Consider the following 13,202-nt stretch of genomic DNA (forward strand, 5'->3'; position numbering starts at 1 on the left):
AATTTAGCAGCAACAGCTGTAAAGCCTGGGACATACCAATTAGATCTTAATCATATAATTAACTTGAAGAAAAACATTAACAATGACAGATTTATTTTAAACGTTCCCACTGGTCAGTAACTAAAACTTACAAACTGATTCTTCTTCTTTATATACATATCTATACATACACATATACACTGCACAGAATTCTCTGCTCTAAAATTTCCCTTTCACAACAAAAATAAAAATAAACAAATAAAAATGTTTTCGAATGGGAATATTCCGCTTCTGTACCTTTTATCTGACGCATGACTCTAATAGTCCAATTCTAAGGCTGGTCTAGAACTTTACATAAAACTTAACCTCAGTATTTAATATTCCCACAACACTTCTTAAATACAGTTATTAAACAAACTAACTTTGGGACAACGTCTAGAGAACTGCTGACATCTTATCATTGTACAAACATCAGGTCAATACTTGGGATAACACTGTTGCCCCATCACTTACACACAACGTCTGCAGTGGGGAAGATACCGGCCGGGCTTCAGGCCCCCCTGAGAACAGGACTACACACACGAGCACATTGTCATACACTTCTACCTCGGGTAGTTGTATGTTCTGCAGTCGCTGGGACGGGTAATCTGGCCGGGCTGCACTTTTCACAGGTACCTTTGCTGTTTTACCTATGTCATGCAGTGCGCACATCATGCCGGCTGCTACAAACCTAGTGGTGGCATTATTGTATCCAGGGACAAGCCAATTTACTGACACCTGGCTGCACATATGCTTGTTGTCAGGTCTGTCGTCTCTCGCTCTCTCAATTGGCTTACCCGATGATCCAATAAAGTTCCTACTACCAATGTGCCCATAATTGTGGGCGATGCCAAAAGCGTACCTAGAGTCAGTGTAAATGTCGGCCGTCTTACCTTCTGCCAGGTTACAAGTCTCAGCGAGCACCTCCAGCTCCGCTCCTTGAGACGAACAAGGAGGTGAGAGTGGTTTCTGGGTAATTTACCTGTTGCCTCGTATCCTGTCTTGTACATACTGTATGAAGTATTTCTACATTACAAATTTACATTAAAAACCCATGTCACATATAGATAGAACATTTCAAAGGGGTGGCGTCTTCATCCTCTAAAATAAAACCAAATGTTATACACTTCTCCACACTCATCTGATAATCCAGAACACTTTGAGAATCTCACTTTTATCAGGTTCTGCAAATATTTGATTAATACAAAAACAAATAAAAATAAAAAATTCCTAAAAACTTTACATCAAATTAACAATGTCCAGACAAGTTTTTTTGTTTTTTTTTCCTTCTCCCCCATCTAAATCTGTAAAGACCCATCTGTGAGTGACATCACCTCTGCCTCCTGTGTAATTTTGCTGGAGGGGGATGGTCTTTTACACAATACCTCATATTGGGTGGAGACTACAGCACAGCTTACCCAGTGCCATATTTACTGTTCTGGAAAGATCTGGAACCATCTACACAGAAAAACCTAAAAATGTAGGTTACTCTCATACACATTTAATATGGATTACTCATTGGGGTCTCTTACACATTTTTAGATCTCTTGAAACCAAATTAATTAACTCAAAACAAACCAAAATTGTACCTGATCAGTCCCTTCACCATTCCCCCCTTTGTGGACTCTGCGAAAGTAATGTAGCAGAGTTCAAAACTACATCTCAACATAACAAAGTCGGGCACTAGTTGAACCCCCTGTAATGTACAACAGCCTGAAACAAAAATGACTTTTTCCTGCCGAAAATACATTTTATCTTTACAATGACATAACTCATGTGTGAAATAAAAAACAAAACAATTGTAGTTAGTTATTCAATAAAACAGAAAATATTATATCTGATAACATTAATTACTGCAAACCAATAAACTGTATATAAAAATAGGGAACGGTGGGGGCACATACATTTTCAAAACCCCGTGTCTCACAGTATCTATAGTTTAATACATCTGAATTAACATCAAAACACATTAAATCTGATCACATCATAACACATAAATATCGTAACTTTTATAAACAACAGCGCATGCGCAAAGAGAAGAAATTTATTTAGGTTTGTAGACATTACTGATATATATATATCTCAAAGCAGTGCATATTGAAATCCCTTTGTCTCATCAGCCCTGCAGACTGCACCCTGTCAGCCCCCCCTCCTCCTCCCAAACACAGCATACTACAGGGGGGGGGGGGTCACACACTCACTTCTCAGAGCGTCTAGTCTCACAATCTTAACACTTTCAATGCCGGCAAAACAACATACGTATCTGCAATCATTCATCACACCATTGTATAGGAATTATCTACGTTCAAAACATCAAACATATAATCTGTAACAGTCCAATCTGTCGGCCACCATCTCTATATTATGATGACGTGTTGCTTCCTCTGTGAACAGCGTCCTGCACACTAGCATGGAACCTAAAAATAGAAAAGACACTACAAATGCCAAAATAACAAGGCGATTATTTCATACTGATTTGGTTGGGCCGGGCGTGGCCACATCAGGGGTGGGTGGTGGGGGGGCAGCCTCTCCCATTGGAAACACATTGCACAGCTGTGAAGGGGGGGGGTTTCCCACCCACAATGAGGACACACTCAACATGAGGTACGGACACCATTACCGGGCGTTGGCTGGTCCTGTGTTTTCTAATACATATAACATACAATACCTTTCTTATTCCTAACTTCCATTCACTTCACCAAATCATGAATAGGATCGGGTGATCCTGATGATTTGAATATGGACCGTAAACCATCCATTCTAACAGTCTATATTATACACGTAATTTATATAACAATCTTCGGTCTACAACTCTCTGGTCTGGCCACTATATTACCTACAAATCTATTACACGTCTTATCAGTGCATTGCATTGCACCCCGCGTGCACCTGTCTCACGTCTTATCACACGTCTTATCAGTGCATTGCATTGCACCCCGCGTGCACCTGTCTCACGTCTTATCACACGTCTTATCAGTGCATTGCACCCCGCATGCCCGCGTATAGGACAGGTTATAATACTATCCACGACTTATCACACATATATATTGTGTCCGCATATTTTCTATCTAGTCCCTAATTACCCAGAGGATGGTTAGTCGGGCGCGACTAAGGTCTCACAGGTTTTTGACCTCACAGCGGAAAATATCACCTCTGTCGCCTGAGATAATCCAGGAAATCAACAAAAGGGTTCTACAGATCGCCACAAGACTGTCCACTAACACAGATAAGTCGAAGATTCATAAAATCAACTCGCTTACCGTGTTGCAGAGGTGATCAAATTCCTTCAGTGGGCAACTGTGAGTTATCTGTTTCACCCTGTGATTGTCGATTGTCCGGATTTTGATATTTCCTCGAGTGAGGCCCCACGTTCTGGCGCCAAATGTCAGGTCCGTATTTCACACCGAATAACCACCTCTGTAAATTGAAAGCTGAAGGCATGCCTGGAAAGAAGTAAACCAGCCAAAGATGTTTGGTACACAACTTCCCTCTGTCAGCCAGGAGGAAGACTGAAAACTTTTTATTCAGAACAAAGAAACACAGAAAGAGACACATGCCTCCTCCCCAGAGATGTGGGAGTGCCCAAGCCCCCACCAGTTTCTCAGCTGTAACTTCTCAGACTCACTCTTCTTGCATTCCAGGGGGCGGTGTCTTCCATAGGTGTGTCCGACATGAACAAAGAACTTGTTATATATATCAGTATATTACACAAAGAACTGAAATGTATATACATATGTGTGAGGATAATATTTTTCAAACAATATACATAGTAATGATCCCTGACAACTGTTTATGCTTTACATTACGTACAACTGACTGGGCATAAGAGAGTAAGAGTAGGGAATAGAGGACTACCTAGATTCAATCCAATCTTTGTCCTACTAATACAAGTGTAGTTTGTTACATTGTATCAGTCTAGGCAATCCTTTGTTGATTAACCTCAGCAGCAGAACAGTACTCCTGTACTGGACTCCAGACTGATAGCTCTTACCTATACTGATACATTGTAACAAGCTTCTCAGCTGTTTGAGCATGACTAGGTCAGTTTGAGCTTTCATCACCTGTTTGTTAAAACGAATGTTTCCATTTACAGCATCGAGTACATGTCTTGAAAATGGTGAGGAATTTGAACATGAAGTATATTAGAAAATTGCATATGTTTTTTTTTTACAGTGGATAACCTTTATGGACAATCCCTCTAATCAAAGCAATGACTAATATACCGTAAACAGAAGTGACTATATAAATATTGTCAGAAATACCCAGAACAAAGAGACTAGAAATTCCAAACATTTTATACCAATTAAATAATGTTTGGATAGAGAATCACCCTGGAGGACTGGGGTTGTAAATAAATGACCCTAAATATCTCCTTAGTATAATTCGGGGCTACAAGTTGGGGAGTTGATAGAGATTATCAGAGAAAGAGTTTGATTTTTGGCGTGTGTTTTCTATTTTTCTCTTGCCCACCTCTCGATTTCCTTTACTGATCTTAAAATACAATGGAGGATTCTTACATAGTGAGCTTTATAAACATTGTTTTAAAAACTAAATCGAGATGTGGACAAGAGAAGAATAGAAACACAAGGCAGAAGTCAAACCCGATTCATAGTCTTGGCAGAAATTAGTCATATGCATTAGGCCAATGTACTAAGCCCCTGAAGGATTCTTGATGTACTTTTTGCATGTTTCTTTTTATTATATTCATCCTCCTTTTCAGCCTACTTTAGCTTGGAAGAATTCCCTGTTAAACATCCCTTGAGCCATGTGATTAAATGCAGAATACCAAAAACTGTATAACAAATATTTTCATAAACGGATCTTAAAAATTAGGCAGGCCTTGTTGAGGCTTTGAGTGCTGGCATTATATACACATTTCTGTATTAGTGACACACTAGAGATTTGGTTAATTTCTCTCTTACTGTGCCACATGGAAGCTTTAAAATGACACACAATATGTATTCTCTGCCAGTACAGAATCCTTATAAAAAGTCCTTGTGTGATGATTGACGGCTGTGTTCTGTACTCTCCCTGTTCAATCACAGAATTAAAAGATTAGGATTTGTTGGGTTTTGGCAGTGTATTGAACCCAGACATATAGCACTCTATGGGGATATATTACACCTCATATACAAAGAGGTTGGGGTAGTAAACTGACAGACCAGTTTCCCTTCTCAACCTTCCAGACAACAAGATTTAGTACCAGCCATTCCAGTACACGGAGAATATAAATGACAATAATTACAAACTGCGCGCTCAGGTTATAGTGTCCAGTCTCCTGATACTTCTCATTTTTTTATTGGAAATATTTGTAGGTAGTAAAGTATGCTTAATATGAAGGGTACAATAAAGACATGACTGTGTAAGTCTCTGAACTACAGAAGCCTAGATATGCGCCCTATAGTTGCAGTCAGGGGTTTCGGACAAGCTCTTTTGGTGCCTAATATACAAAAAAATTCTGCACTCGCCGGAAAATCAATTACATTTTTCTTTTATTTAGAGCTGTAGGATAATCCAAGCTTATAGGGTAAACTGTTTATTGTCAGACTTTTGTCAGACCATCAGATCATTCTTATGTCGCACCAACAGGGTAAAGTAATCACACTGGAAATATTAAGCGGGAACCTTCGCTTCCAGAGATTACCCCTTAACCCTTTTCTTACCACAGTCAGATTGGGACATATGTAGTATGCTACCTATTTCATTATCTAAGTGATGTGATTCATATTTGCGTGACATATTTGGGAATTAAACTCCGTGACTATATTTAAGGGGCAAAATCTATGGAATAATATAATAATATTTTCTACAAATAATTTAAAAAAAGTGTTTTACACTTTTTATACTCATAGCGATCGTGCGCGTGCGTGTTACTGTACCCACTTGCTTCAGACCGGAAGCTGTCATATTACTGGCGGACATCGTTTATGGGCAAATTGCAAGTAGCGATTGACGCTGATGGAGTGACGTATGGTGTGGACGTAATGTGGCATGCGCCATTGGCTATCGCTATCTCCATTTAATATTTAAACTAGGATTCAGAGTAGTGCAGTCATCTCCTGATGAAGGGTGCGAAATGCGCGTTGAGGTGTTTCTCTCCAGGTGTATGGTCCAACCACCATCATGTCTTCCACAGGTATACTAATTTATACATGTTTGTGTTATTGATGATCACTATCTTGTGTACTATACAATAGGGTATAAGAGATATATATTTACATTATTTGAACTGGTGCCCATGCTTGTAATTTCTGTTATTTGTGGATCAACTATGATTTATGACTAATATGGTGCTACAATTGGCTGATTTTATGTATATGTTTTTTTATATGTTTGTAGTAGATATTTGTAGGGGGGTTATGTTTGTTTAAATGGGAAATAATTTAATTAAAAATATATTTATTGAACTAAATTGTGTATTTTGGTTATTTGCAAAATCTATGGAAACAGGACATAAGGACAATCAGATGGTCTAACAAAGGTCTGACAACCGAAAACGTTTGTACTGTATGCTTGGATTGTCCTATATCTCCAGATAAAAGAAAAGTTGCAGTGATTTGTGGAAAATGTCGAGTTTTCTTGAATATTGTCCCTAGGTTGGGAAAACTACTCCAACACCCCTAATGGAAAAAAAACCTGTTATTTACATTTTATAACCCCTACCCTAAATTCCACCCTCGGTCCCTGAAATTCAGCATGATTGACTTCAGAAAGAGAAATATGCAAATGCGACTATATGATCTGATTTTTTTTTACAGTTTGACACAATGGTTTTTAATAGGAAATTGTCCTATGAATATTAAAAAAAAAAAAAAAATGATCTGTGCAGAGACTTACTTTCTAGGATCAGAAATAATGAATGTGCTTATGTTTGCCCTTAGGATTTTCCTAGAAAACAGTGGAAAGCTGCACATACACAGTCCTGGCAAAGATAACACAGGCATATATCAGTGTGCAGCTGTTAATGAGCGAGGATCAGATGTGGAAACTTCCCATTTGTATTTTGCAGGTAATTTGTAATCTTGAAATAATTTGTGATATGCGAATGCCCCATAAAAGACTCGCTGCAGCGATTTTTCATTTTTGTTTCTTCCTGTAGTTTTAGTTTTTAATGGCACTATTTAATGTACCCTATAATGTACTGGGTAACTGAAAAAAAGCTCTTTGTGAGTGGAATGGGAAACAAAACTGTTGATTCCTCCATTCTCTTTTGGGTTTTGTTTTTACGGCGTTCATTGTAAAAATGACATAACTTTATTCTGAAGGTCAGTATGACTATGGTGATAACACATTTATATAGGTGTTTCTTTTTTCGTTTTACCACTTTTACAAAGAAAAAACTATTTGGTATACAAAATTGTTTTGTATCGCCATATTCTGAGCAATATTTTTTTATTTTTTTTCTGTGAGTGGTGTGAGGGCTTGGTTTTTCCGGGGTGAGCTAAAGTTCTTATTAGTACCATTTTGGGATACAAGCAAGTTTTTGATCACTTTTTGAAAAAAAATTTGAAGGCTAAGGTGACCAAAAAAACAGCTATTCTGTTGTGTTTTTTTTTTGTCTGACCCTGACTATATGTACTTAGCATTTTTGGCTTTGTGGCATAAAGGAACTTGCTCCTCTCAAATCTGTCCTACACTTATTCTCCTCAATTGCTAACCCTCTGTAATTCCCTTCACTGGCTGCCCTTGCCTAGATTTCCTCACTTATCTCTAGGTATCACTCCATGTGTAGCATCTTCTCTGACCAGCCTATTTTAAACCTTAATGACCAAGCCATTGTTTACATTTTTCCATCGTCGCATTCCAAGAGCTATAACTCTTTTATTTTTTCGTCGACATAGCTGTATAAGGTCTTGTTTTTTGCGGGACAAGTTGTATTTTTTAATAGAACCATTTTGGGGTACATGTAATTTATTGATTAACTTTTATTAACTTTTTTTGGGGAGGGAATAGAAAAAAACCTGAAATTTTGCAACTCTTTTTTTGCGTCCCTCAACTACGCCGTTTACCGTGTCATATAAATAACACAATAAATTTATTTAGCGGGTTGTTACGATGGCAACGATATCAAATTTGTATCGATTTTGTATGTTTTACTACTTTTACACAGTAAAAACCCTTTTTTTTCCAAAATTATTTGTTTTTGTGTCTCCATATTTGAAGAGCCATATTTTTTTATTTTTCCGCCAATGCAGTTGTGTGAGGGCTTTTTATTTGCGGCACGACTTGTTGTTTTTATTGCTAGCATTTTGGAGTTCATGCGACTTTTTGATCACTTTTTATCACATTTTTTTAAAGTCAGGATTCACAGAAAACAGCAATGATTCCATTGTTTTTTAATTATTTTTTTACGGCATTCACCGTGTGGGTTAAATAATGTAATAGCTTTATAGTCGGGGTCGTTACGGATGCGGCGATACCAAATATGTGTAACTTTTTTTATTTTATTTTGGTTTTTTTTAAATAATAAAGCAGTTTGTAAGGGGAAAACGTGGGTTTTTCATTTTTTTTCCACATTTTTTTAATTAACTTTATAAAACTTTTTTTTTGCTTATTTACTAGTCCTGCTAGGGGACTTTAACATGCGATCCCATGATCGTTTTTATAATACACTGCAATACTTTTGTATTGCAGTGTATTACTGCCTGTCCGTTTAAAACGGACAGGCATCTGCTAGGCCATGCCTCTGGCATGATCTAGCAGGCATTCACTACAGGCAGACCTGGGGGCCTTTATTAGGCCCCGGGCTGCCATCGGCGACACAGACACTCGGCGATCTTTTCGCCGGGTGTCAGTGGGATGAGAGGGAGCTCCCTCCCTCTCTCCAAAACCACTCAGATGCGGCGCTCGCTATTCAGCACCGCATCTGAAGGGTTAAACGGGTGAGATAGATACTGATATCGATGTCACCCGTTCGAGCAGGGATGCGCCCAGCCCTCAGCTACCTCTGGTAGCTGAGAGCAGGGAGATTTAACGGCTCCCTGCTCTGTTTATTTATTCTGATGCAGCACCGTGAAAAGGCTTATGGATCAGAATAAAGCCCATTAGTTGCCACCGTGAAAAGCCGTATTGGCGGTCACTAACGGGTTAATATCTTCCTTACACTCTCATATAAAGGACTACGCTTATGTATCCTCTTCTCTAGAATTGCCTTCCATATGCCAATGTGGCATCATATTAGTTCTGTACCCTGAACAGAGCGCACAATAGCAGTACCACTAGACTGTTTCTACCTATTCATTACAGTGCATCAGTGTGTTACACCAGTGATCCCAAACCACCGGGCCGTGGATCATTTCGTACCCCGCCGTGGTATCTGGTATTTGCCCCGGTGGCCACAGGAAACTCTGGGCAAAAATACAGAATTAAATTGAGGTGCAGTATTCCGGCCGGAATGTCTGCTGCGGAAAACTGCTGAGCATTTAGCCGGCCTGCTAGCAAGCCAGCCTCCTGGGATGACGTTTTATCCCATGTGACCGCCGCTACAGCACGTGATTGCCTGCAGCAGTCACATGGAATGAATCGTCATCCCAGGAGGCCGCGCTGGAGGAAGAAACAGACTTCTGAGTAAGAATAAGATTTATTTTTTTCTGAGTTGCGTTTTTTGCAGCGATTCCGCCTCAATAAATGCAACAACTGCTATTTGTTTGGGTTCTACCTCCCATTGAGTTCATTGGGGGAAAAGCCGCAACAAATAAGCAGAAATTATGCAAATACAATTGACATGCTGCAGAATAAAACTCTGCACCGCATATCAAAGTCTTAGTGGTTTTTCCGCTCACTTTTTACGCAGCATGTGGATGAGAAATTTCTATCTCATCCACTTTGCTGCTACTGTATTATGCTGTATTATGCTTTTTTTCCGCAACTAATTCCATTGTGGAAAATCCGCAGTACTTACGCAACATGTGAACGCCCCCGCTGGTCCATGGAAAAATTGTCTTGCATGAAACTGGTCCTTGGTTAAAAAAAGGTTGGGAACCGCTGGCACAATATACATGAGCATAGAACAACTATACTATTTAGGGACCGCCTTTCACACTTTATGTATACCTGTCTTGATGCCATTTACTATTTTGATTCATTTCATTTTCTTGTTTGTACAGATGTGTTCACCCTTACCTTTGCTTTAATTTGGTTAAGGACTCCAATTTATCATGAAACAACTTCAATAGAATATCGTGACATGCTAGCAAAACCCTTGAGGGCTGCAATTCACATCACAACCACTAGGTGGCCACACATAGAGACATATAGTATAAAAATCTTGTGACAGAATATCACAAAATCATATTTGTTTGTTTTCAAAGCTGGTCATATGGTGCCACAAATCTCAGGATATGTTGAGATATGAGAAAAGGAATAGAAGGACACGTGTACTTCTGATAAATACAAGATTTTAATGTTTACCAATAAAAGCTTATAGATTTTATCATATACGTCCAACTTTCTCCTTTGTTTCCTTACCTTTCTCATATATTTTGAAGACCATATAGTGGCGTAAATTAGTTAATGAAAGTGTGACCAAATAAGTGGAATCCCCTTTTACTTTAACATGCCATGCTCCATTCACTAACCCTCCAAACCCCCTACAAGAACATGCAGTCAACAAATTCTCCCCCACTGTTTTTGTAATACTACCTCTGACAGGACACAACTGCTTACACATTCTCCAGCTTTCGTCTTGTATCTACACCTTATTTTCATGGGCTGAAAGCACTTTTGAGGTGAAGTCTCTTTTCTAATGTATCTAGTTGAAATGTGTTTCTAGTTGTCCTAACATTCTATGAGTTATATTTGACAGTATTATTTTTTACTTGTTTGTTATAAATGATTTACCCTTTTTTACTGTACCACAGAAGATGATGGTACTATACAAATAAATGATGAAGATGATGATGATTATAAAAATATTGCACATGTTAGCAAATTAGATTATTAGCTCTGATTCTAATGATACGTTTTTCTTTCATTATATAATAATAATAATGATGACATAAAAGACGTTTATTGTGAATAACAAAGGTTGGATCTTTATCTCACATCTGAATACCATTATGCAGGAGTGAATTCTCTTTTGATCTGGCAATCTAGATCGTGCCTGTCACTCAGTAATTCAACCGCTTGGGAAAAAATCTGATCAAAGTATTTTAACATCTCATGATGCTACAATACCAAATTCATGGACGGTAGAATGTAACAGCAATAGCAATATGCATGAGAAACATAAATAGAAGAAACTTTTAAATAAAATTCTGGTGTACATAGAAAGTGTCCTCTTTATATAGCTTTATACTGTCAGCTTAAACTAGAATAGGGGATATATATACATATATATACATATTTATATATATATATATTTATATATATATATATATGTGTGTGTGTGTGTGTGTATATATATATATATATATATATATATATATACATACACACACACATATATATATATATATATATATATATACATACATATAAAATATAATATAGGTGGTGTTATTGTAGGTTAGTTCACAGTTTATATTTATCAGTATACACCCTTAGCCTTATCAGTAAATTACTAATGTCATATCATTACGTGACCTATAACTTATTTGTCACTTTAACTTAAAGAACCACCGATAATCCAGTCCTCCAGAAGGAACATCACTAGTTTGGATGGAGACAACATCTCGGCTATTGTGGGTGACTTGTTGGTGACAAGAAAAGGACTGAATGTAACCCTGGAATGCCCTGTGAAAGGTAATGCAGAATAGTTAATGCATCCATACAGTATTACATCTCTAGGTAAATTGGGTATCTTTTTTCTCATGCACGAGATTTGGGCTATATGTATTAAGCCTGGTTTACACAAGCGTGTGCGTTTTGTGCACGCAAAAAATGCGGCGTTTTGCGTGCGCAAAAGGCACTTAACAGCTCCGTGTGTCATCAGCGTATGATGCGCGGCTGCGAGATTTTCGCGCAGCCGCCATCATCATGACACTCCGTTTGGATGTTTGTAAACAGAAAAGCACGTGGTACTTTTCTGTTTACATTCAGAGTTTGACAGCTGTTGCGCGAATCACGCTGTTCGCACGGAAGTGCTTCCGTGTGACCTGCGTGATTTTCACGCACTCATTTACTTCAATGGGTGCGTGATGCGCGAACAGCGCACAAATATAGGACATGTCGTGAGTTTTTTTTCAGCGGACTCACGCTGAGCAAAACTCACGGACTGTCTGCATGCCCCCATAGACTAATATAGGTCCGTACGACACGCGTGAAAAGCACGCGCGTCGCACGGACGTATATCACACTCGTGTAAACAAGGCCTTAGTCTCATGCTGGCAGATTAACACTTTTGCTTTTGCACTGGGTGCTGTTGCTGACTATACTGTTAACCATTGAAACCGCATTGAGAAAATATATTTATAATTATTTGTATAAATTCATAAAAGTATTAAAGTTAAAAACAGCATCATATCAACCTCTTCCTAAATAATTTTCTGTCCTGTATATCAGTATAAAGGGAAAATAATATATTAAATAGAAAATAAATGTCTATTATGTGTATCCCAGGAGCAATACATTTTCTCTACTCCTTCTCCGGTACTATTACATGTGTAACAATAAGTGTAGCAAAGCTACAGCTACTTCAACTAAGCTCCGTCTGTCAACCATTCTTCACTCATACATAAAAAAACAAGGAGGACATTGACCAGGTCTTTACTGGACTGTTTGCAGAGTCTAACAGACTGCAAAATAGTGGATCTCGTTGTGTTGTTTTTTAAAATTTTTCCCATTCCCTCTTTTTGGTGTCCTTTTAAAATGTATAATATGCGAACAGGTGAATGTTATTAATAGTGAAAGTCTGCTGCAGAAAATGCACATAACAGAGTTAACATGAAAGAAAGGTAAGACCGTTACACCCTCCTACACACTGTTCATCCTTCACCACAACATACCAATACATATTAAAAAAGCTATAATTCAGGATTTTAGTTCCACTTAATAGTTTTCCAGTAACAGATGTTAGCTTTCAGCATTGTACAGAAGGGGGACTGAACACAAACTAGAGTTGTGTTGCGTGCGCACTTTACATAAAAATATGCTTACATACCTAATGTTTTCAGATGTAAATTCCCATCATCACACAGGAGCCTTGTTCAGGGTCTGGATTTACATTAAGCATGTATACACTGCTC

At 38.2% G+C, this 13,202-nt stretch overlaps 1 protein-coding gene and 1 long non-coding RNA gene across 2 annotated transcripts in view; one reads left to right on the top strand and one right to left on the bottom strand.

Annotated features, from left to right (window-relative positions):
• Positions 1–13,202, top strand: part of ADAMTSL3 (ADAMTS like 3) — a 465,354-nt gene that overhangs the window by 395,343 nt on the left and 56,809 nt on the right. The window contains exons 22-23 of the mRNA XM_075858077.1: positions 6,900–7,027; positions 11,632–11,760. Of these exons, the coding sequence (XP_075714192.1) occupies positions 6,900–7,027; positions 11,632–11,760 (257 nt within the window). The remainder of the gene's footprint in view (positions 1–6,899; positions 7,028–11,631; positions 11,761–13,202) is intronic.
• LOC142749707 (uncharacterized) overlaps positions 11,624–13,202 on the bottom strand; it is a 43,029-nt gene continuing 41,450 nt past the window's right edge. Inside the window, exon 3 of the long non-coding RNA XR_012882442.1 lies at positions 11,624–11,751. This is a non-coding gene — a long non-coding RNA (uncharacterized LOC142749707). The remainder of the gene's footprint in view (positions 11,752–13,202) is intronic.

The sequence above is a fragment of the Rhinoderma darwinii genome, chromosome 3 (genome assembly GCF_050947455.1).
Source record: "Rhinoderma darwinii isolate aRhiDar2 chromosome 3, aRhiDar2.hap1, whole genome shotgun sequence".
NCBI classification, from domain to species: Eukaryota; Metazoa; Chordata; class Amphibia; order Anura; family Rhinodermatidae; genus Rhinoderma; species Rhinoderma darwinii.